Below are 23,848 nucleotides of genomic sequence, written 5' to 3'. Positions count from 1 at the left end.
ATTTCCTGAGCGTAGAGACCCGGAAAGGGTTTTAAGCCTGCTGATTCCAGTTGCTGAAATACTTTCTTTACATCAGCGTCTGTAATGGTCATAATTGAGTTGAAGTTGATAGCCATGGCGTTCAAAAGATGTGCTGGAATCTGGTTTGCCATTTGAAAGTGTTAGAAATTCTGATATTTCTCAAGATAAAAATTAGGAGAAGTGAGAGTTCTTTAGAAAGATAAAATTCTCGTAAAGGAAAACTGAGATGAAGCGGGAAATAGTACTAATGTTTATGACTGTTTGAATTCTCGGACACGTGTCAGTCCAGTAAAATGTTGAGTAAAAATATGTGTACGTGTACTGTAATTTTGTGTGTAAAATAATGAGCAGTTAAAAATGTGCACACGTTATAAACTGAAATTCATCATGAATTAGCAGACAGTCATGTCATTTGATGTGGAATATAATAGGTTTAATTATTTAACTTTGATAAGAAGATTAGTTGAATAATCAACTGAACGACCAGTTAGGGAAAATTGATTCCTTTCAGTTGAGAATTCACTAAAAACTGTCTTCTCAGTTAACTTCTTAAACCTTCATTCCCCCTAAATAGATGCATTAAATAAAATAATCTTGATTAAGGAAATCCCAAGGCTTTTAATCGTCTTTTAAAGGAGTGTCCTTTCATTTTCTTTGACCTGGCCTATAAATAAGAGTAGAGAAGTTAGTCACAAGCATCAGCAGAAAATACTCAAAGATGGCAGGAGCAAGTAGTTTAAACGTTGATCCTTTTTCGCTGGAAGCACAGTAAGCTGCTATGGAAGACAAAGTTTTCTATGCTAGTCTTCCCTACTGGGAAGAATTACTGGAGCTCGAGCTTCTGTATAACTCAGGAAGGGTTACTTCGTTCAGGCGGATGGCCCAACTGAGAGAAGTGCGAGAGCACTTAAAGATTTCTGCAGAGGTGGATGCCTTCAAGGAAGGCCATCTCTATGAGCTGATGCTGCGCAAGGAGTTGGAGACTCTTAACAGCATTGCTTCTTCACATAGTTTCTGCAAAACTTCGTCCTCAGCACTAGTTGTTTGGATGAATATGTGGATAGCTAGTGTGAAGGAAACTTATGATAATGTAATCCTTTCAAATATTTATGGATGAATAAAATATTTATTGCATCGTTTTGTTTTATTTCTTCACACAATTATTTGTTATATGATCTAATGAAATGCTAACAGTCATCAGTTTTGATAAGTAAACAAATGAACTGAAAAAAAAAACTTATTTTCATAAGTTGATAATGAAACAACTAATAAAATTCAAACTGTTATCAGTTGACAATGATCAACTGATATCTTAAATGTCCTCGGTAAATGTGAGAGACGCTTTAATTGACTTGTGATTCTTATTATTTTTTTTTTGCACTTAATTTTGTTAGTGAAATTATATTACTAATAATATCTTAAGATAGATCAATTAAACCAAGAATATTTCGGAAATAAGAAAACTTAGCCTCTGGAAATGGTTTTGTGAAGATGTCTGCTGCTTCTTGTTCCGTTGAGACGTATTCTAATCTGATGTTCTTCTTCAGTGCATGATCTCTGATGAAATGATGTCTGACATCTATATGCTTAGTCCTGGAGTGAAGAACTGGATTGTATGTAATAGCAATTGTACTCGTGTTGTCACAGAATATTGGTGATTCCTTTGCATCAACACCATAATCTTTCAATTGTTGCTGAATCCAAAGTAATTTGGCACAGCAGCTTCCAGCAGCAGGATATTCTGCTTCAGTTGTGGAAGTTGCTATGGATGTTTGCTTTTTACTAAACCAAGAGATCAGTCTGTCTCCAAGAAACTGACATGATCCACTTGTACTTTTCCGATCAAGCTTGCATCCTGCATAATCTGCATCTGAATAGCCAACTAAATTGAAAGATGAGTCTTTAGAGTACCATAATCCAACATTTTCTGTGCCTTTAAGATATTTCAAGATACGTTTGGCAGCAGAAAAGTGTGATTGCTTAGGATTAGCTTGAAATCTTGCACATATGCATACAGCAAACATAATATCAGGGCGACTAGCAGTTAGGTACAATAATGAACCTATTAAACCTCTGTATAGTGTCGTCTCAACTGATATTCCCCCTTGATCAGTGTCTAATTTAACTGATGAGCTCATTGGAGTGCTTGCTGCTGAACAAGATTACATGCCAAATTTCTTCAGCAATTCCTTGGTATATTTGGTTTGACTGATAAATGTTCCTGAATCCAGTTGCTTCACTTGTAAACCAAGAAAGAATGTCAGCTCACCCATCATGCTCATCTCGAACTTATCCTGCATCAACTTGGAAAATTTCTTGCACAATTTGGGGTTAGTTGACCCAAAAATAATGTCATCAACGTAAATTTGAACAAGTAAGATATGATCATATTTCGAAAATTTAAACAAAGTCTTATCAACTGATCCAACAGAAAAATCATGATCAGTCAGGAATTTTGAAAGGGTTTCATACCAAGCTCTTGGAGCTTGTTTGAGACCATATAACGCTTTGTTCAAATAATAGACATGATCATGATAGTTATGATCGACAAAACCTGGAGGTTGTTCAACGTAGACTTCTTCCTGCAATTGGCCATTTAGGAATGCACTTTTCACATCCATTTGATAGACTTTAAAGTTCTTGAAGGATGCATAGGCAAGAAATATTCTGATTGCCTCCAGTCTTGCAACTGGTGCATATGTTTCATCATAATCAATTCCTTCTTCTTGTCTATATCCTTGTGCCACTAGCCTTGCTTTGTTGCGCACAACTGAACCATCTTCATTCAGTTTGTTTCTGTACACCCATTTTGTTCCTATAACAGTTTTAAAAGCTGGTCTTGGAACTAAGTTCCAGACATTGTTATGAACGAACTGATTTAGCTCTTCTTGCATTGCATTAATCCAATTTGGATCAGCAAGAGCTTCGTCAGTTTTTGTTGGTTCTAATTGAGATACAAAAGCTGAATGAGTAAATAGATTGAGCATCTGATTTCTTGTTCTTACTGGATCAGATGGGTTACCTATTACCAGTTCTGGAGGGTGTGATTTCTTCCATCTAAGTTCAGCATTTGTTGCTACACTGTCAGCAAATTCTTCGTTAGGTAACTGAATGTTCTCAGTTTCAGTTGGAGCTAATTCAGTTGTTAACTGATTCACATTAGTTTGCTCCACTAAATGATTGTCAAGATTTGCTTCTAATTCAGCTGGTTGATCCAATATCTCAGGTTCAGATGTATGAAGGATATTTTGATTATTACGACTTTCGTCTGAGTCATCATCTTCCAGACTGATATCTGTAAATTGATCAGCTAGCTCAACTTGATCAGTTGGCTTATCAATTAGTGTCGTTTCATCAAAATCAACATGTGCAGATTCTTCAACATTTAAGGTTTTCTTATTAAATACTCTGTAAGCTATGCTAACTGATGAATATCCAAGGAAAATTCCTTCTGTAGATCTTGCATCAAAAGCCTTTAAATAATTTTTACCATTATCATGAATGAAGCATTTACAGCCAAATATTTTGAAGTAAGTGATTATGCTTTTTCTTCCATGCCAGATCTCATATGGTGTTTTCATGTGGTTCTTATTAATCATCGATCTGTTCTGAGTATAGCATGCAGTGTTTACTGCTTCTGCCCAAAATCTTTGAGAAATACCAGAATCAGCAAGCATTGTTCTAGCAGCTTCTTTAAGAGTCTGATTTCTTCTCTCAGCTACACCGTTTTGCTGAGGTGTTTTTGCTGCTGAGAGCTCATGCTTGATTCCAGTATTTTCTAAAAAGCTTGAAAGTGTTTGATTGATGAATTCAGTTCCTCGATCAGATCTGATTCGATCAATTCCAACAGATTTTTCATTTAAAACTCTTTTGAAGAGTTTAATCAGTTGTGCAGTCGTATGGTCTTTGGATTTGAGAAATATAACCCAAGTAAATCTTGAAAAGTCATCTACGACCACCAAGGTGTATTTCATTCCCCCTAAGCTCATGATTGGTATTGGACCAAAGAGATCCATGTGCAATAATTCTAAGCATCGGGATGAAGATTTACAGCCTTTGTTTTTGAAAGAGGATCGTACTTGTTTTCCATACTGACATGCTGAGCAAAGTTTTTCTTTTGAAAAATTTATTTTGGGCAAACCAGTTACAAGTTCATGCTTACTCAGATAGGCAAGGGATTTAAAATTTAAATGATTTAACCTTTTATGCCACAACCAGTTTTGAGATGATTTAGATGCAATAAAGCATACTGGTGTATAAGGTTGATCATTCCAGCTGACTTTGTAAGTGTTTCCACACCTTTTGCCAGTTAGAATAATCTCTGCAGTTGAGTTTTTGACTGAACAGGAGTGTTTGTCAAACTGAACTGAGAATCCATTATCGCATAACTGACTAATACTTATCAGATTATACTTGAGATTCTCGACTAATAAAACATCATTAATGGTGAAGTTACCATGGATAAGCTTACCCTTACCCACAGTTTTACCTTTGGAGTTATCCCCAAAACTGATGTTTGGACCAGTGTATTTGACCAGTTGAGATAATAAATTTGAATCTCCTGTCATATGTCGTGAACATCCACTGTCCAAATACCATATTGATCCAATGCTTGTACCTATTTTCTGCAATTAAACACAAAATAAAATTTTGGTACCCTTTTTTTTTTATTTGGGTTCAAAGTTGATTAGTCCTTTAGGAATCCAGACTTGAATCAGTCTAACTGACCGTCCTGTTGTTGTATTCCATATGATCCTTCCTTGTCTGTTTGTGCTTGGTGTATGGTGTGTGGATGATACAACATGTATTTTGCCCTTTTTCAACTGATTGTTCAACCGATATCTTTTCTGAACTGGCTTACTATTGTAGTAGTTTGAGTAGCCATTTGAATATTTTCTGCTAAGAGTTTTTAGTTGCTGACTCCATGAGTCAGTCTTAATTTTTGGATTATACCCAATCCCACATCTCTTTCCTTTATTCATATTCTGAGATGGCTGTACAATCAGTTTACTCGACTCTGCTTGTTCTTGTACCATAACTGATTTTACAAAGTGAATATATTACCCTTTGTTCATATTCAGTTTTGGTTGAGTATCTTGGGAAGACGAATCATCTTTACTACAGAATCCTAAACCAGTTTTATCTTCAACTGATTTCTGAGAATTCTGTATATTAGTTAAAGCTTTAGATGATTTGTTCCAAGCCTGAATAAGCTCATTGTGCTTTGAATTTTCAAGCAACAATTTTTGAATCATTAATTGATCCCTGCTTCTTTCATTTCTGAGTTCAGCAATCTCCCTTTTCAGACTCAACATATCAACTGATTCATCAGTTTTTGTCTTATTGTCTTTGGGATCATCTTGCTTTGCTCTGATTTTTTCAAATGATAAGGCAAGCTTTTGATACTCACTGACCATGTCATGAAGAGTTGATATGAGTTCTTCTCTTGTAAAATCAGTTGAACTAAAATCAAATACCTGCTGATAGTTTGATTGATCTTCTATGTTATCAGCCATCAGACATTTTACTTCTTCTTCATCCTCACTAGAACTGTAAGAACTTTTTGGTTCTGACTCTTCGCTGTCAGTTTCTGCCCATTTGGCTTTGCTATCTTCAGCTAGGAGTACTTCATGTTTTTTTCTGTAAGGCTTCTTGTCGTCCTTAGATCTCTTCTTATGCTCATACACTTTCTTCTTTCTTTCAGTTGAGACTTGATTGTCCTTTTTCGGCTTGAGACAGTTAGCAATAAAGTGACCAGATTTGCCACAATTGTAACATACATTAGACTCTTCTCTAGAGTTGTTTCTTTGATAATTCTTCTGAAAATTTCCTTGATTTTTCCTCATGAATCTTCCAAATTTCTTAATGAATAGTGACATAGCATCATTGCTCAGTTGATCAGCAGCTTTCTCCACTGAACCAGTTGGTTCACTTCTAACAGCAGTCAAGGCAGTAGTTGCTGCTGGGGTAGATGGTTCCCCTTCTCGAGTTTGAAGTTCAAACTCATATGCTTTCAGGTCAGCAAATAAATCATGAAGTTCAACTTTGTTCAGATCTTTTGATTCCCTCATTGCCATAGTTTTGACATCCCATTCTTTGGGAAGTCCTCTGATTACTTTCAACGCTACTTCTTTATTTGTATACACTTTTCCAAGTGCATTCAGTTCGTTGATGATACAGCTGGTTCTTTCATCATATTCGTGCATTGCTTCTCCAATCTTCATTCTGATGTTGTCGAACTTCTGCACAGCAACTGAAAGTTTGTTTTCCTTGGTTTGTTCATTGCCTTCGCAAAGTTGAATTAACTTCTCCCAAATTTCTTTGGCGGTTTTGCACATTTTGATTTTACTGAACGTTACTTTGTCCAGTGTCTTATACAATATGTCTTTTGCAATATTGTCTAGATTTGCCTTTCTCTTGTCCTCAGTAGTCCACTCATCTCTGGGCTTTTCAATTCGGTGAGGTGCCCCTTCAGTAATAGCAACAGCTGTGTTTGCTTTCAAAATCTTCATGGGTCCGTCGGTTATAACGTACCACATGTCATCGTCTTGTGCAGCTAGATGAGCCTGCATTCTTATTTTCCAATCATCGAAATCTTCTCTGTAGAACATAGGAATCTTATTGAATGAGGACATAGTGATCAGATTGAGTATAGATAGTCTTTGATAGGATATGCCTTGCTCTGATACCACTTGATAGGATCGGTTATTGACTAAGGAGTGTTTAGAAGGGGGGTTGAATAAACACTTCTATGAATTTAAAAGTTCTTTGAAAAAGATAGTTCAGTTTTATTACAAACTGAACTAAATATCCCGTCGGTCAATAACAATCAGTTAAACTGAATAAGCAGTTGCGGAAAATAAACTGATTGAAAGATAGAATATCTAACTGAAAATGAAAGGCTGCAGTAAAGACAACACAATATGTTTCTGGATGTTCGGAGATTTGAATAACTCCTACGTCACACCTTCTATCTCAAGGATAGGATATTCACTAAAAGACTTTGATCGAGTACAACACTTGTACAGACCCACTTCAGTTAGGACTTATCTATTGCCTAAACTGAAACTCTTAGTATAATACAATGATCACTGTAAGTAACTGAACTTTAGCACTTGTTGAATTATCAATATTACAGAGTGCTAGTTTGCTCAACTTGTAGCCTTGATTGCTACGAATAAGTCTAATAAGAGTGAACTGAGATTTTGACAGAGTAATAGCAAGTTTGAAATTGATAGATCGTTGTTATTCTTCAACCGCTCTTTTGTCATATTTATAGACTTGTCTTTCAACGGTAACTTTGAATTTATGTATCCGTTGATTGCTTCTTCAATATTCCTTTGGACAATGTTCTCTTCATTGATTGTGATACGACGTCTTAAATGCAATAGCCGAAACACATTGTTCTATGTTGTAGTGATCGAGGTGCGACTTTCCTTATTCAGTTGCTGATATGATCTTTCCCGAGGTATCTTCAGTATCAGTTCTCAACTAATCAGTTTGTGTGAACTGATTTCAGTTGATAAGTCCAGCTGCCGAGTCAGCTGCCGAATTTGCTTTCGCGTATTAGATGATTTAATCGATTGATTTATGTTTTCGTCAAACTCCAGAATTTAGTTTCCAACAACATTTAAAAGACATGTTGCATGCTTGGTTTCAAAATAAAAATGATATTATATGTATGTTTTTATTAAGTGATGATAACATGTTGAAGGACGTGAAGGGATTGTGACTACTATAATATGTTGGAAATATCGTGAGGGTTATGGTCCCAGTGGGAGTCCGACGATCGTATTTCCGTTGATATGAATACGAATATGATGAATATGATTGGAGATGTCGTGAGGGGAGGAGGCCCCAGAGGGAGCCCATTTATGGGAAAAGGCCCCAGAGGGAGCCCCGACGATCGTATTTCCAATGCCATGATATGTTAATACGTAGGCCAGGGCCCAGTTGACCGGTGAGAGTGTTGCTGGTGTCCCCCGCCGCCCAGTAATGTGGTTACATGTAGATGGATCCATCGCCCAATACGTTTAAGAATACAAGTCACAATCACGATCTGAATTCAACAAACACGAACATGAACATGAATATGAATATGAATACGAATATGAATATGAGTATGTTTATGTTTTTATGAAAATGTTTTTATGCATCGTGAAAATGTTTACGAAAATGTTTAAGTTTAAGTTTATGCATCTTCATGAAAATGATATTTTAAGTACAAGTATTTTTCACTGTTATATGTTAACTGTATTACGTATTACTCGTTATCAAAGATATGACGTGTTGAGTCTTTAGAATCAATAGGTGTGATTGATGCAGGTGATATTGATTATGAATATGATAATGGAGGTCTTGATGGTTGATCTGACTAGACTGAAGATGCACATAACCCGAGGACCGACGCTAGTTTTCCGCACTAGTCATGATTTATGATTTTAAGTAATGTTAAAGATATTTTTGCGTCTTTTATTTATGTTATGAGAGATTTTTGAGAGATTATAGTATGGGCTATACTTTTCGAATAATTTTTTTAGGTTGGTAAAATATTTGACGATTTTATACTTTAAAATATTTTCCTTTGGATTTTTAAATGGCAGTTGGATGTTTATTTTCAAAATGATGTCAAAAATATTTATGGTTCGGCCGATGCTAAGTGAGGTTTTTTTAAAAAAAAATTCTAGTACTTTTAAGAAAACGAATAAGCAAACGTTTCAGGAACAAAATATTTGGACAGAAGGGGTGGCGCTCGGGCGGTGAAAATATACCGCTCGGGCGCTAGGGTCCGCACTCGGGCGGTAACAAACTTCCGCTCGGGCGCCGAGGTTACGGGGAAAAACACTCGGACAGAAAGAATGGCGCTCGGGCCACAAAAAGTTACCGCTCGGGCGCCGAGTAAACTGGACTCCGCGACCCATAAACTTATACTCTCCCAATTTCGATTACACATGCCGTAATTAACGCCTCGAGACTCATCCTAGGACATTATGATCCATACTCGACTCCATAGAATGTCTCAAACATCGACGCACCCTAAACTAGCAACAAATTCGTCAACTCAAATTTCGACATCAAAACACTTCTTGCGGCTTCTAGTGTATTCGAGTGCCTATCGACACTAAGCGACACGTCAAATAACAACCCATCATCATACTAAGAATACCTAGACGCAGCAACGATCACCTCTCGATTCCCAACGAAGCCTGCAACAATAAAATCTCAAGAACACATCAATACGTAATTTCCTGAAAACGCACTTTGAGCAGTCCCACGAAAAGCGTCATAACTCACTCAATTTTATCCAAATATTTCTAATTTTATATCGAATCGAAGGTATCAAAAAGTTCTACGATTTTCACGTTGAAAGTTTTCTAAGATTCACGACCGAAAATTTGCAGTTTTAAGAAGAACAGTAAAAACGTGATTTAAATCTAAAAATTTTCCTTCAAAATCGATCCAAACAATTATCCGCCCAAACTATGAACATCATACATGAATTTTACGCATAAAATAACGTAACGCATAATATGACATGATCGACGCAGCAAAAGAGAGATTATACGTTCCTTATGATATTCAAAAATACCGTGACGACGATACCGAAGCGGAGATGACGTGAGGATTGATCCGAGACGAACGTGGCGCTAAAAATCTTGAAAAAAACTCGACTAAATCTCGCATGATTTCAAGAAGAAGGGGCGACGGCTGCTTTTCTTCTCTTAGAACCCTAGTTTTGTTCTCTCAAAAATAATAAAACTGATTGTGAAGTGAGTGTGTGTGTTTAGTCGTGTACAGGTGTGTGTAAAATGTGTGTGTGTGTTTTATAAATTAAGTAGAGTAAAATTTTCTTAATTAATAATTAGCAACTAATTTAAAATACTAACTCTCCCTTAATTTTAACACAATCTATAATTAAAAATAAAGAAGTACAAGTGCCAGACTTTAAAAGTTTTAAAATTATAAAACTAACAACTTAACAAATTATTTAAAACGCCCTATTCTTGACTAAAAATTAAAAATACCACATTTTAAAATACCAAAAATCGTCACCGGTCTTTTCCTCGATCCCGCTTCGAATAATCGCCTGAAACATGAAACTTGCAAAACATTTTAACGTGAATCACATAAACATAAAAAAAGATCTAAAATAATGCATTTAAATAAATCGGGTAAGGCTAAGACTCATGTTAAATTTAAATAAGAAATTTAACAATTAAATAAATGCATGAGTTATACGTGTACTGAATTCGAGCACTACACCAGGGCTGGTTTTTTTTGGACTGGTCTTGGTCAGTAAGGTCCCTAGATGGGTTGGCTAAGTTTTGGCTTAAGGTGGCTCGAGCGTGGCTCGAGTAAATTGGGAGATGGCTCGGTGGGTTCGTTTGTGTGTCAAAAACAAAAATTAAAAGGCTAAAATTGAATCCATGTTTTCACGGGTGTGGCTCATGACTTGGAAGGGTAGAATAAATCTTAAAAATTCTATGTTTAAAATTTGGGATCAAAGTAACGAGTTTTGGATTTATTCGGGATTTAGTCGCCGCACGAAACCCTAATTAACGAGTTAATTGAAATGCCTAGTTTTAAGCTTCATAAAATTACGAAAAATTGTATTTTAGCTCAAATAATTATTAAAAAACTAATTTTTGAATTTTGGAATTTTATATTAAGTTTTGGTTTAATTCGGGATTAAAAGGCAGTAATACGTCTTATTTAAAAATTAAATTAAAAGTCATCGATTTAAGCTAAATAAAAATGTGAGAAAATTCATGTAAGTTTAATAATTATTTGGGACATGTTAGAGTCAATAAAATTAAGAAAATGTCAAAAACGTGAAATTTTACGTCCAGGGATAAAACAGTATTTTTACACCTAAAAATTAGTAAACGTCGTGGCAGTGTCCTAAATGATATTTTATATGCTAATATGATTATTTTCAATGTTTATGAATTTTTATATGTTAATATGTCAATTTTAAATGTTTATGAATTTTTTAGATGTTAAAACATTTATTTTAAATGTTTACGAATTTTTAATATTTTAAAATATTTATGATTTTAATATGTTAAATTATGATTTTTAAATGTTTATGGATGTTTATGATTTTAATATGTTAAATTATGATTTTTAAATATTTATGGATTTTTATGATTTAATCTTGACATTTAAAAGACATGTTGCATACTTAGTTTAAAAGAAAAACGATATTATATGCATGCTTTTATTAAGTGATGAAAATACGAAATGTTGAAGGACGTGAAGGGATTGTGACTAAATATGTTGGAAATATCATGAGGGTTATGGTCCCAGTGGGAGCCCGACGATCGTGTTTACGTTGATACGAATACGAATGCGATAATATGATAATATGAATGGGGATTTTGTGAGGGGAGAAGGCCCCAGAAGGAGCCCATTTACATGAGAAGGCCCCAGAGGGAACCCATTTATGGGAAAAGACCCTCGAGGGAGCCCGTCAATGGGAGAAGGCCCCCGAGGGAGCCTCGACGATCGTATTTCCATATGAGGATATGTTAATTAATAAGTAAGGCCAGGGCCCGGATAACCGGTGAGAATGTTGCTGGTCTCTCCCGCCGCCCAGTACTGTGATTACATGTAGATGGATCCATCGCCCAACACGTTTAAAAATACGAGTCACAATCACGATCTGAATTCAACATACAAGAACATGAATATGAATAATATGAGGACATGAATATGTTGATATGAATATGGATATGAATATGAGTGCGTTTATGTTTATATGAAAATGTTTATGCATAAGATTATGAAAATGGTTTTGTTTAAAGTTTATGCATCATGAAAATGGTTTTGTTTAAAGCTTATACATCTTCATGAAAATGATATTTAAGTAGAAGTATATTCACTGTTGTATGTGATCTGTATATGTAGTACTTGTTATCAAGATTATGGTGTGTTGAGTCTTTAGACTCACTATGTGTGATTGATGCAGGTGATTATGATGATTATGTTAATGGAGGTCTTGATGGTTGATCCGACTGGACTGAAGGTGCACATAACCCGAGTACCGACGCTAGTTTTCCGCACTAATTATGAATTATGATTTTAAGTTTTGTTAAAGATATTTTATGACTTTTATTTATGGTATGAGAGATTTTTTGAAATGTTATAGTATGGGCTATATTTTTCAAGTGCTATTTTTAGTTTTAGTAAAATGTGGTATGATAAGCTATTTCCTTTGGTTTTTCAAATTATAGTGGGTTGATTTATTTTAAAATGATGTCAAAAATATTTTATGATTCAGCCGAAAATGCTATGTGAGGTTTGGAAAAAAAAATCTGGCACTTTTTAAGAAAACAAATAAGTAGACGTTTCAGATTAAGCCTTACTATGGGATCGAAGTAAGGAATATCGACATCATTGGGTTCAGCGAACCAACTGAGCAAACTTGCGATAGTCGGGCTCACGACGTTAAACCAAGCGCTTGTTGGGAGACAACCCGACCGGTTTCTTTTCATGCTTTAGTTATTTTATTTTCAATAGTATAATTGCTTTTATGTTGTCTTATTTTATTTAAATTGGCATGTGAATATTAGACACTGATTTATGTGTTATTATGTAGGTACAAGTTCTAACCAGGCGTGGAAATGACTCAATTGGATAGAGTTGCGTAAGAATAGCGCCTAGGCGCTATACCATAAGCGCCGCAGCGCTAGGAGGCCGAGAAGAAAGCGCTTAGGCGCCCATAAGGAAGCGCCGCAGTGCTAAAATGCGAAGACTAAGCGCCGCGGCGCTACTTATTCAGCTCTGCGGCGCTAGTTCGTGTATATGAAAAAAAAAGGGATCCGATAGCAATTTCACAAAATCTAAGAAGAAGCGCCATGGCCCCACCTCCTCCACCACCTCCGAAAAATCGCCCACACCCACTAATCTTCTTCAAAACACCACAAAACATAACAAAAATCACTCTTAACCTGTATTCCCCTTCACATCTCACTCCTAACCCCAGTTGGCTCAAGATTTCAACGAAAGTTCTTCGACAAAAATCGACCCCGGATGAAGTGTAACAAAATTTCAGCCCTCTACAACAAGGTACTTGTTATTGGTATCATAATTCTCGATATTCATGCTTGGGATTTAGTGGAATTGGGTTCTTGGGTTCGAACACATAAGGTGTTTGACAAATTGCCTCTGTGAGTTGTTGTTAAGTATTGTTGGATATGGAATATTGCATGTTAGAAGGGATCGTTAATTGATTGATTGTGTTGATATTGGGGGTGTTGAATTGTTGAAATATTTTTGGGAGATACGTTGTTGAAAATTGTTGTTGAGCGAGGTTGATCTTGAATTTAAATATGCCGCCAAGGAAGAAGAGCAAACAGGTTCAATCTGTGGATGGCGAGTCTTCTATGGCTAGTTTTGATAGACGAAGATTTTGGAATGCCGTTGCTGCTGAAAATACTCTAAATTACAAGATAAAATCATGCAGCGGGAGAGAGGGATGGATCAGAGCATCCCGGATTGCACAACATTGATTTTTGCTCGGCATATACATTGGGACGAGTTTGTGAAACCGCTGGCAGATGCTGTGATCTCCATTGTGCAGGAATTTTATGCTAATCTAAATGTCAAACACGAAAATTATCACGTAAAGATTCGGGGGCGGATGGTTTCCTTCGATAGCAAAACAATCAATTTGTTGTACTCGATGCCGGGTTATGATAATGATGAGTACACGACATTCATGCGAGAGGCCTACCCCTATGAGACGATTATCACCACCATATGTGAGTCGGGCACGGTTTGGAAATTAAATAATCAACAAGCCCCGGTCACATTCCCTGCGACATCCATGGAGAGGGAGGCATACAACCGGTACCACTTTGTAGCCTCGCGATTGATGCCATCTGGGCATGTATCTGATGTGACAAAAGCAAAGGCTGCCTTGGTATATTGCATCATCACCGGCAAGACAGTAGTTGCGGGCCGAGTAATTATGACTTCGATGTTGCAGGCTTCTCGGGGCACTTCCACTGTTAGCATGCCCCACTCTTCTACCATTACGGATTTATGTCGGTTAGCAGGGGTTGTATGGGATGATAGCGAGCCAGTATTGCATACAAAAGGCATCATCTTACTGGTTGCTAGACTCCCGAAGGATCGGAGACAAAGACAGATTACTAGTGCTCCGAGATAGGCTTCAGGGAGTAGAGCGCAGCCACCTCCCGTCCCACAGGCACGAGCAGGGAGGGGACAGACCGCACACGAGCGTATCGATGATATTGAGCGTAGTACGAAGCGACAGTGGCGGATGGCACGAGAGCACATGGAATACGTGCACGATTTTAATCAGGTGCTCCAACAGCAATTCCCTACAGCCGTATTTCCACAGCCACCGGAATTTTCCCACGGACCTATTGAGGATGATGAGGAGTATTATGATGAAGAGGAGCCTGAGCTGTCAGGAGACGACATCGATTCATGAAGCGCGCTATATGAGGTACGTGTTCCCATTTTTTTTTTCTTTCTTAATTACTGTACATTGGGGACAATGGACGTACTTAAGTTTGGGGGTGGGGTCGTTCACTTTGTTTCCTTTTGAGTTCCAATTGTTAATGCGTTTTTATTCTATGAATTGCATGATTAGTTATTCCCTGCATGGTAGAGTTTAATTTCAAATAAAAAAAATCATTTTTTTTATTTATTGCATGCTAGAATTGTTAGTAAGAGTCATGGATACGTCATTGTGGGGCCAATGATGAAAATGAAATCGTGGTTTTAATGCATATATGTATTCATGATAACTTGGGAGTCACATATATCATTGCACAGTCATGTTTGTTGATACTATCAATGCTTAGAGACAATTTACATGCTTGTGATGCTAAATGGACAATAGGGATTTGAATTTCAATATTTTTCACATGACATTAATTGACACTTTTGGAAACACAGAAATGACTAGGCAATCTTTCTTAGTGTGCTTGGGCCTGTTTTCATTGCTATTATCGTTCGTTAGCCCATTGAGCCTCGAGTAGATTGAGATACTCGACGTTATTTGTGCACCTCGCATATATCATTTGATTGAAAATTGCATGTGATTGGTTTGTATGAGTTGACCAATGGATTGACGGTAATCTAGAACTTGCTTGAACACTTTTCGAGGCGAAATACGGATAATATGTGACATTGGAATGATTTAGGCAACCTTTGGAACTATTTAAGCCTTTGAGCCTAAAAAAAATCAATTGGTGTGTGTCAATGATATACAATTAGCCACCACTTGTATCTATTATACATCCCTTAACAAATACCTAATGAAGCCTATACACTTATTGTCCTACCTAAATTTTGAGAGAAATAAGTTCGTTGGTATTGTAATGATTAAAATACTCCTTGGAAAGAAAAAGAAAAATTGAATTTGCAAAAAGAAGTTCGAAAAGAGATAAAAAGAAGGAAAACAATCAAAAGAAGGAATCAAAAAGTGGTGAAAAGGAAAAATATGAGAAATAGAGGATATGATTGAGAAGAAAAACAATAAAGTGATGGTGAATGAAATGAAAGTGAAGATGAGGAAAATTTGATTATTTCCCTCAAATTTTGATTTCCATACCTTCTATTGGAGCCAAGAGCCATAGCCTAATGTTACAAGCTTACAAGACCTATTAATCTTGTCACATTTATCCAATATACTAGTGGAGAATAGTTGTTCAAGTCAAGCCTATGGATACTTGAGAAACATGGCTCGCAATTATGAACTTTAATCATTTGCATGTAAGCATCTCATTGTGTAACATCATCGTTTGATATACTTATGTTGAATACATATTGAACCAAACAATTACCAATGAAGTCCTTTGGGATCTGTGTAAGTGAATTTATATATTTATGAACTGTGATTTAAACTGAATTGAAGATCCCTTGAGTTATAAAGTGTAGTAGCCCGAATTCCAAATTGGGTAATTAACGGATTAATGGTGATTAAGAAGGTTTAATGTGTAATTTTGACCGTGGTCATGATCGGACGGACCGAAGATGGTTCGGTAGCACCGAAGAGTTCGGACGATCCGGAGTGAGTTCGGTGGATCCGATCATGAGGTGTCAAGAGCCGATGGACACGTGGGAGTTCGGACGTTCCGGAGTGAGTTCGGTGGATCCGATCGTGAGGTGTCAAGAGCTGATGGACACGTGGGAGTTCGGACGTTCCGAAGTGGGTTCGGTGGATCCGAACATAGCCTATAAATAGTGCTCGGATTTCCTCATTTTGTATTGACAATTCTTGAGTTGTGTCTCATATTTGAGAGATTTGGAAGGTTTCTAGGGTTAGTTGCCGGTCGAGCGATAGCCAAGAGCTGCCAGGATTGGTAGTGTAGCGACGCCTGAGTTACGAGGCAATCGACATCAAAGGGCTGTCGACGGACGAAGGTAAACCCTAAACCTTTGGTAGTACTAGGGAGTACTGGTTTTGCTAGTTGAGCATGGTAGTATTGTTCATTGGGTGCTTTTGATGCATAGGCTTGTTCTAGACCTGATTAGCGGTGCTGCGTAAGGCTAGGCTTGCTGTGATAGAGGTACGAAAGTACTATCCGAGATATCCTGGTTGAGTATACATTCTTATATGTGTTGCATGATTATGTGGTGCATTGATATATGTCATATGATGCATGCTATTATGTCACGTTTATTACTGCACGTTGCATTTCATGTTGAGCCGTATCTCCTTCGAGATAGCCTTTACTGTTGAGCTGTATCTCTTTCGAGATAAGCTATATATCTTGTGGGGCCGCTCAGCCCTGTCTTGTCTTGTGGACGCATGGACACCGAGAGTACACAGTGGCCGACGGGTCGGGAGGGCTTCGGTGATCCGGGACATTTTAGGTCCACGTCTGTTCTTACAGTGGATGCAGTGACCAAAAGGTAGGACCGCGCGGCACTATCCACTTGGCGCCTCTAGACTGAGCATTTTGAGATCCTTTGTTACTCCTGTTCCTTGACTACCCTGGTATCATATCTAAGTGCATTCATATAGGTTGTATACTCATGCTTGTTGGGCGTCTACGCTCACGTACGGTTTGTTTATCTTGACCCCATTCCCTCGGGGCAGGCCTCATGGAGCTGGGAAGAGCAGAGGAGGACGTGAGATCTGGTTGTTAGTTATACTATCGATTCCCTATATTGTCAGTTTTCGTGACTCTTATTATTAATTAAGTAATATGCAGTTTGTTCTCAATAGGGTGATTTGAACGGGTCACTACATAAAGCTAGTGGGTGATGTAAATTTATTTGAGCATTTGATTGGGTAAATGAACATTGACATATCACACACGCACGTGACTCTCAAGTAATTACGAATCACATGAAAATAAATAAATCTGAGGCCATTGTCACTTTGTGCATACCCATTATTATAGTTGTCAGCGTTAAATTCTTGCTTGAGTCTGTATTTCTATTTTGTTCTTTATTTTGCTCGGGACTAGCAAAAGTTCAAGTTTGAGGGGTTTTATAAGTGCAAAAATTGCACTTAATTTATATGTTATTCCTTTTGATCTATGCTGGTTTCAAATAGAATTACGCTTGGTTTTTGTTGTTCTTTGTGTCGTGCAGGGGATAAACAATTATTTGATGGTTTATAGCAATCAGAAATGTATTTGAGCGTGAAACTGCGATAGACGAGAGCCACAACGCCAAAACAAGCGCCACAACACTCATTTATGCGAGAGACAAGCGCCACGGCGCTGCCCACGCAGCGCCACGGCGCCTCATTGCCGAAGACCAAGCGCCTAGGCGCTGCCCAAGAAGCGCCGCGGCGCCAAACTACCGAAGAGTAAGCGCCTAGGCGCTGGTTCTCAGCGCCGCGGCGCCTACTTCAGCCAACCACGGGCGCCTAGGCACCACTTACTTAGTGCCGCGGCACCAATGGCGGCGAGACAAGATTAAATGGGCTTCAACTCACGGCCCGACATGGAGGAATAAAAAGAAATGGAGGGTTCAGAACACGGGACACCGTTTTTGGAGATAAAAGAGACAGGAGAGCAGGCACGAGCGCGAGACGAAGATCCAGAGTACGAAGAACGATCAAAAATACGAAGAGCGACGGATCTGGGGACGGAGACGACACTTCAGATTTGTCATCTATTCTTTTGTTTTTTATATTTTCGTGTATTTCGATGTCTAAATCTTTGAACAAGAGTTGTTTTTATCTAGATTTCATCATGAATTATTTCCTAGTCTTAGAATGACGTACGTTTGTTGATACAATAATTTGACTCGTTTTTCTATATGATTGAATTCCTTCTCGTTTAACTGTGTTTCTTTTTATCGTTTTGACTGCAATTTACTGGCCATAATTGTGCGTTATCTAATTGATTCTACAACTCTGGGGAGGGACTAGGATTATAGATCATTAGAAACACATCGTTGAATGTTTATATTGTTCGGAAGGCGTATAAATTTAGCGAAGCTTAGGTAATAACATTGTTTGCATTTATCATTTAAATTTAGATTCTTATTAGGAATGTTTGAATCAAGATTTGCATGATACAGTTTATTCGTCACTTGGGAAAGAAGGAATAAAATAATTAAATGTTCTTGACCATTAAATAATTTGAATTCATAAATATAAACTTAACTGAGAATAATTATCGTAGAAACTTAGTGAAATCATTTTTCTACATAATTTCTCTCACTGTTATTTTTCAACTCGGTGATTATATTACTTCTTTGTTTTAAATTAATTCGTTTAAGCACACCAAAAATATTACTGAATTTTATAGATAAAGTCGAGACTATTCTAATTACAAGCATTGATATACATTTATATACACACTGCTCGTGGGAACGACACTTGTACTCAAAAAAACATTTTACTATAACTTGACGTCGTGCACTTGCGAGCAATCAAGAAAACACGCAACACTAGCCTACGTATTTTATTTCATCTCAATGTGCATGACACTCCATACGTATATGCTCAGCCGCTTGCAGAGATAGTCATCAAATGTTAGTAATTTTCTTTCGGATTGGCCAGCTGCACTACCATGAGGATTTTCCATCTCTATTGGTTTTTAAGTTACTTTTTTTGCAATGGCTTATGAGATTCTCAAATGCTCAATTTCTCCAACCATGTTTCCTGACAAATAAATGAGAACCACATGATAAATAATGGAGTTTTGATCAAAAAAACCATGCTTTGTGTGCACTATATGTTGTCATTGATGTGTGACGTATAATTTCTTTGTGAGATGGAATGAATCTTGCAATTTTTTATTTATGGCTCGACAAGATTCCAAAAAATGGTATCTCATCCATAGTGGATTTGGTGGAGCATTACAATTCCTTGTGTTGTTGCATTTCTTGTAAACACATGGAAGATTACAGAAGTTGCAACAGCTATAAGCCAAGCTCTGAATATGCACACCAATGGAGCCGCCCTGTTGAGATGCAAACAGTGGGTATTGCAAGGTGTTACTCATCAAAAACTCATTCAGACATATTTAGAAACACCTCGAGTGCAGAATGAAGATGTGATATATTATACAATGTTTTTATGATGGAGGATTGAGAAAAATGATGAAATATACCTACCTTGAGAAGGTGTGGTTTGATGCGAAGGAGGTTAACGATGTCAAATGTCAGAAACTTGGATGACATCACAAAAGCGATATAATCGGCAGTGATATGGGATATGGGATCTCCGTGAGCGGTTGATTAGTTGTTTCAAAGTAAAGGAAGATAGGTTGTGAAAAGCAATGAAGAATTGGAGGATTAAAGGCAAGGAAGAATTTAGGAGAAAAACCACATTGCTATCTTTTATTTTTTCTCCTCATCTGCCTCCTCATCATATTTGTCGTGTTAGCATTTGGACCCAACTTATAAATGGACTAATAAATTAGAATTATTACACATATTGCCCATTTGGCCCATGGGCCAAATTGGAAACATGGGGCATTTGTTATACCTAAAATAAGCTAAGCCCACAAGAGTTACCAAAGCCCATAGAATTCCAAGCCACAATTCAACAGATGCCAAGCCCACAAAAGTTGCAGGCAGTTGGTCCAAGAAAAGCACAATACGAGGAGTTGAGCCATGACCCAACGTGAGTGATCGTGGAATGTGGTTGAAACTCCCTCGTGGAGTGTGACAAAAGCAGAAGGAGTAATAAAAAAGAAGAACAAAACAAAGACATGCAACAAATCTACAGCAAAGCTCTGCAGAATTCTTTGTCAATTTAATGTTTGTTTATGTCAATTTCTAGTTCAGTAGCAAAGTATTCTAAATATTCCATATGTTCATCAACCTTTTTTGTAAAATTATTGGTAAGTTCATAGCAACATAATGATATTTGATGTTATTAATGGATTCCTCTTGTAATTTTATCATATCCTTTATTTTATATTTGCGTTTTTGAGCCATTTCAAAGAAGTTAGAACTTACGACCAACTACAACGTTTGATTAAAAGATTCGGATTATTTCACAATTTTAGCACGATCACGCAAACAACGTGGTTTTCATCTATCGATAAACAAGGAGAGTTCGTTCATATCAAATAATCTATTATTAATCAGTGAAGTTTAAAGATTTTGTCAAACGTGAGTAGTCGTCTCGCCCGCCCAAACGAATCACAAATTTGAAATTCAATTTCATGCTGATTGGATTTCTGTCGCTTCTCCCACTTGTCTTTCTTCCCCACAACAATTGCATCCGATAAATCCCACCTAAATCTAACCAAAAAAAAAAATAAATAAATTCCAAACCCCAGATCCGACCCACTAGTTCTCCGATGTCAAACAGCGATTCCACCTCCTCGGTACCTCTGTCAGCTGTAAGTGACGTAAATTTGTTGATTTGATCACACTCTAGGAGTCTTAATTTTTTATTTTTGTTTTTGTTTCGCTAGAAAAAAGAGAATGCGATTCCAATTAGCCCCAAGATTGCGGTACGATTTGACTTTATTGTCCTATTTATCTGATAAATGGGTGTCTGCGAGTGTGTTAAAGTATCTCAGTTGATCTGGTTTGTGTGTGGGTTTTGCAGGAATTGGCTGAATCGAGGCAGGAGCTTATGAATAGGATACAGACTTTGAAACAGGTGAGCTTCCACTCTAAGATGGATTTTGTTTGTTGAAGTACGTTTTCTTAGCTCAAGCTAGGAGATTTAGCTGCATGTATTCTTTGTAAATCGATTTTGCTGCATTTGCTCATCGGAACTCTTGGATTATTGGCTGCTTGTGTTTTAATCTTGGATCGTTGATTGATTGTATACTTAATCCCTGTGTGTAAGAGGTCAATCCCTTTTTGTATCTATTGGTCTCATGGTAGAAAAGTTTAGAAACTCCAGGAAAATATGAGATCTTACTTTGATGTCACCATAGCTCCTGCCTTCCGAGCATTTTGGCGTACGAACTGGCTTTTGAATAATGAGTTCGATTGTCAACTTAAGAAGAGGCTCTTTCAAGCCCCGATGTTAGTACTTTTTAAGCTTGACTTAGAACATCGTTTTGTGGGCAGAAAGTATTCTACTTTTGAATAATGACTTCGATTGTCTGCATTTCTTTCCATATATTAGTTGATGTCTGTTGTTGCTTTTCAAATAACTAGGATCTACAAAATTGGCGGATGAAGATGGACACTCAAGTTAAGGTCTACCGCTCTGTAAGTTCTTTTGTTTTGTTAAATACACAGCTGTTCGTGAGAATTACTCGTTAATTTGGAAACGTTTGTTTGCTTCAGTGGCTTGTGTATTCTGTAATGCAGTTCACAAAGAAAGTTGAGCAGTTGGCATAAATTGGCCTTTCACCACTAATACTGCATGATTAATTAAAATTTAAAAAGATGTTTCACTTAATCAAAAACCTTTAGTCCATCAAGGTAGACAGTTATATATTTTTCAATTGATTTCTAGGGACCTAGGAATGGTTTAAATTCATGCCATGTGTAATCCGAACCTTGAAAGATAAAGACAAGCAGGTTTACCTTCTGTTTTCACAGTTCTCAACGAATTTGATGATTTTATCTTACCATGCTATTTATTTCTGCTTCCTTGCTTTCTTCAGGCGTTATCAGAGCTTAAAAATTCATTAAATTCTGAAGTGGAACAACTTCGATCAGTTAGCGGCCTTTCCAAAATTTCATGTTTCTCTTACTTTAATGCGTTTATACATTTACAAAATTTTCATTTATTCAACAAATAAAGGAATTTCAAGAGCTGAGAAGCACCCTTCAGCAGCAACAGGAAGATGTTACAGCCAGCCTAAAAAATTTCGGGGTCAGTGTCTAAAACACAAAAGGACTTGATTATTAATGAATTTCTCAAGCTTCACATTATCTTGAATGTTTTGTAGCTGCAAGATGTTTCTGGAGAAGCGAAAGAGGGTACAAGAAATGTGGAAAACAGTGACGATACAACTAAAGATTCGTCAAAAGATGACAATGGTAAGGAAACTCAGCTCGTGGATAATTGAAACATTCAATCATTTATGTACCCTATGATATGCTACTTTGTCGAAGTGAGGTGAAACTCACCACTATTTAGAATGAAACTCTAATCTTAGAATGCATAATTATTAAGCTTGAGTAATCCAGAAAGGACTTGAGGAAGGTCAGTAGTTGCTGATCTTCTCTGCTTTGTACTTTGTTCTGAGGAGAGACTTTGCTTCTGGAAATAAATTCATGTTTTAAAAGTGTGTGCAGCAATTGGACTCTCAAACAGACATGTCATGGCCTTTTCCTTTTCTGTTTTACCTCAATGAGTGTTTATGATAAGGTTGTATAATATGATGTTATGGATTATAAAAACATGAAGGGAACAACATAGAAAGAAATGATATGATTTATAGAGTTTTGATATAGTGAGCATCACATCGTGATACGTTCTACATTGATACTAATCATATCAAATGTAATGGTTTATATAGGCATATGTTTCAATATTTATTTTTAACATTGAACAATTAAAATCAATAATATGGAGAATTTATCAAAATTTTGGAAAATGTGTTTTATCGATGTATATTATTTTAATTTATTTTCAATCGTAACTTTAAGAGATAATAGATTCATTAAGTTACTAAAACGCAAAAACGTGTTCAAGTTTTAAAAAATTAAATTATTACTCGAACCATAAAAGTATTAATTACTATAAAAAGGGATTTTTTTTTTTTCAACTATTATCCTAAATACTCAGAGATATCGGAAAAGTTTCACTTCATTCATAAATTATTTGATACCCGACACATATGTGTTCATGCCATTTTCCAATCATTTTTCCCTTTTATTTGTTGGACTATGTCATGACCTTGTTCTAAGTTTAAGGTTTTTTTGACGTGTCTTTGCATTATAAAGTACTACTGTATTAGAGTTAGAGATTGCAGCAAAACTGGGTGCACTAAAAAATAATCTTAATAACATATGACTGAATATGGAGATACTAATTCGGGCTTCCGTACCACTACTAAATAAGTTGGGTTGGGTAACCATTTTGGCCACTCGTTTGGAGATGGTTTAGAGCATGTTGAGAGCAGTTGACAACTTTCTGCTTGAAAAGATCCGATGATTGTTTCCGTTAGCCACAAGACTTGACTGTGTCCTGCTGAAGTTCCAAGTCTGCTAGGTTGAAGTGATGTGCTACAGTTTCATACAAAGTTCCGGCAAGAAAATCTGCTGCATCCCTACCATTGAATCCATCATAAATGGCACAGAAAACCCAACCATTCTCTTCGCAACAAACTGTCTGAACATGAGGATAAGAAAGTTTTGTGATTATGGTGAAAATGAATCATAATCAAGTGCTTCACTTGTCGAGGATGGACTAAAACTCATGTTTGATATGCTACTCGGAAGAAAAGATGGC

At 36.9% G+C, this 23,848-nt stretch overlaps 1 protein-coding gene across 1 annotated transcript; it reads left to right on the top strand.

Annotated features, from left to right (window-relative positions):
* The first annotated feature begins 20,509 nt into the window (after nt 1–20,509).
* On the top strand, nt 20,510–22,739 carry LOC140831803 (uncharacterized). The gene is made up of 7 exons (XM_073195543.1): nt 20,510–20,822; nt 20,898–20,936; nt 21,035–21,088; nt 21,598–21,651; nt 22,053–22,106; nt 22,193–22,264; nt 22,341–22,739. Exons 1-7 carry the CDS (start codon nt 20,781–20,783, stop codon nt 22,458–22,460), a joined length of 435 nt encoding a protein of 144 aa, XP_073051644.1. The 5' UTR covers nt 20,510–20,780; the 3' UTR covers nt 22,461–22,739.
* The last annotated feature ends 1,109 nt before the right edge of the window (nt 22,740–23,848 follow it).

The sequence above is a fragment of the Primulina eburnea genome, chromosome 5, assembly GCF_022965805.1.
Source record: "Primulina eburnea isolate SZY01 chromosome 5, ASM2296580v1, whole genome shotgun sequence".
Lineage (NCBI taxonomy): Eukaryota > Viridiplantae > Streptophyta > Magnoliopsida > Lamiales > Gesneriaceae > Primulina > Primulina eburnea.
This window is presented reverse-complemented; position numbering and strand designations above follow the sequence as displayed.

Coding starts and splice junctions, on each gene's coding strand:
- LOC140831803 (XM_073195543.1), top strand. CDS start 20,781: ATGTCAAACAGCGATTCCACCTCCTCGGTACCTCTGTCAGCT. Junction 20,823..20,897: donor CCTCGGTACCTCTGTCAGCT/GTAAGTGACGTA, acceptor TTGTTTCGCTAG/AAAAAAGAGAATGCGATTCC. Junction 22,265..22,340: donor CCAGCCTAAAAAATTTCGGG/GTCAGTGTCTAA, acceptor AATGTTTTGTAG/CTGCAAGATGTTTCTGGAGA.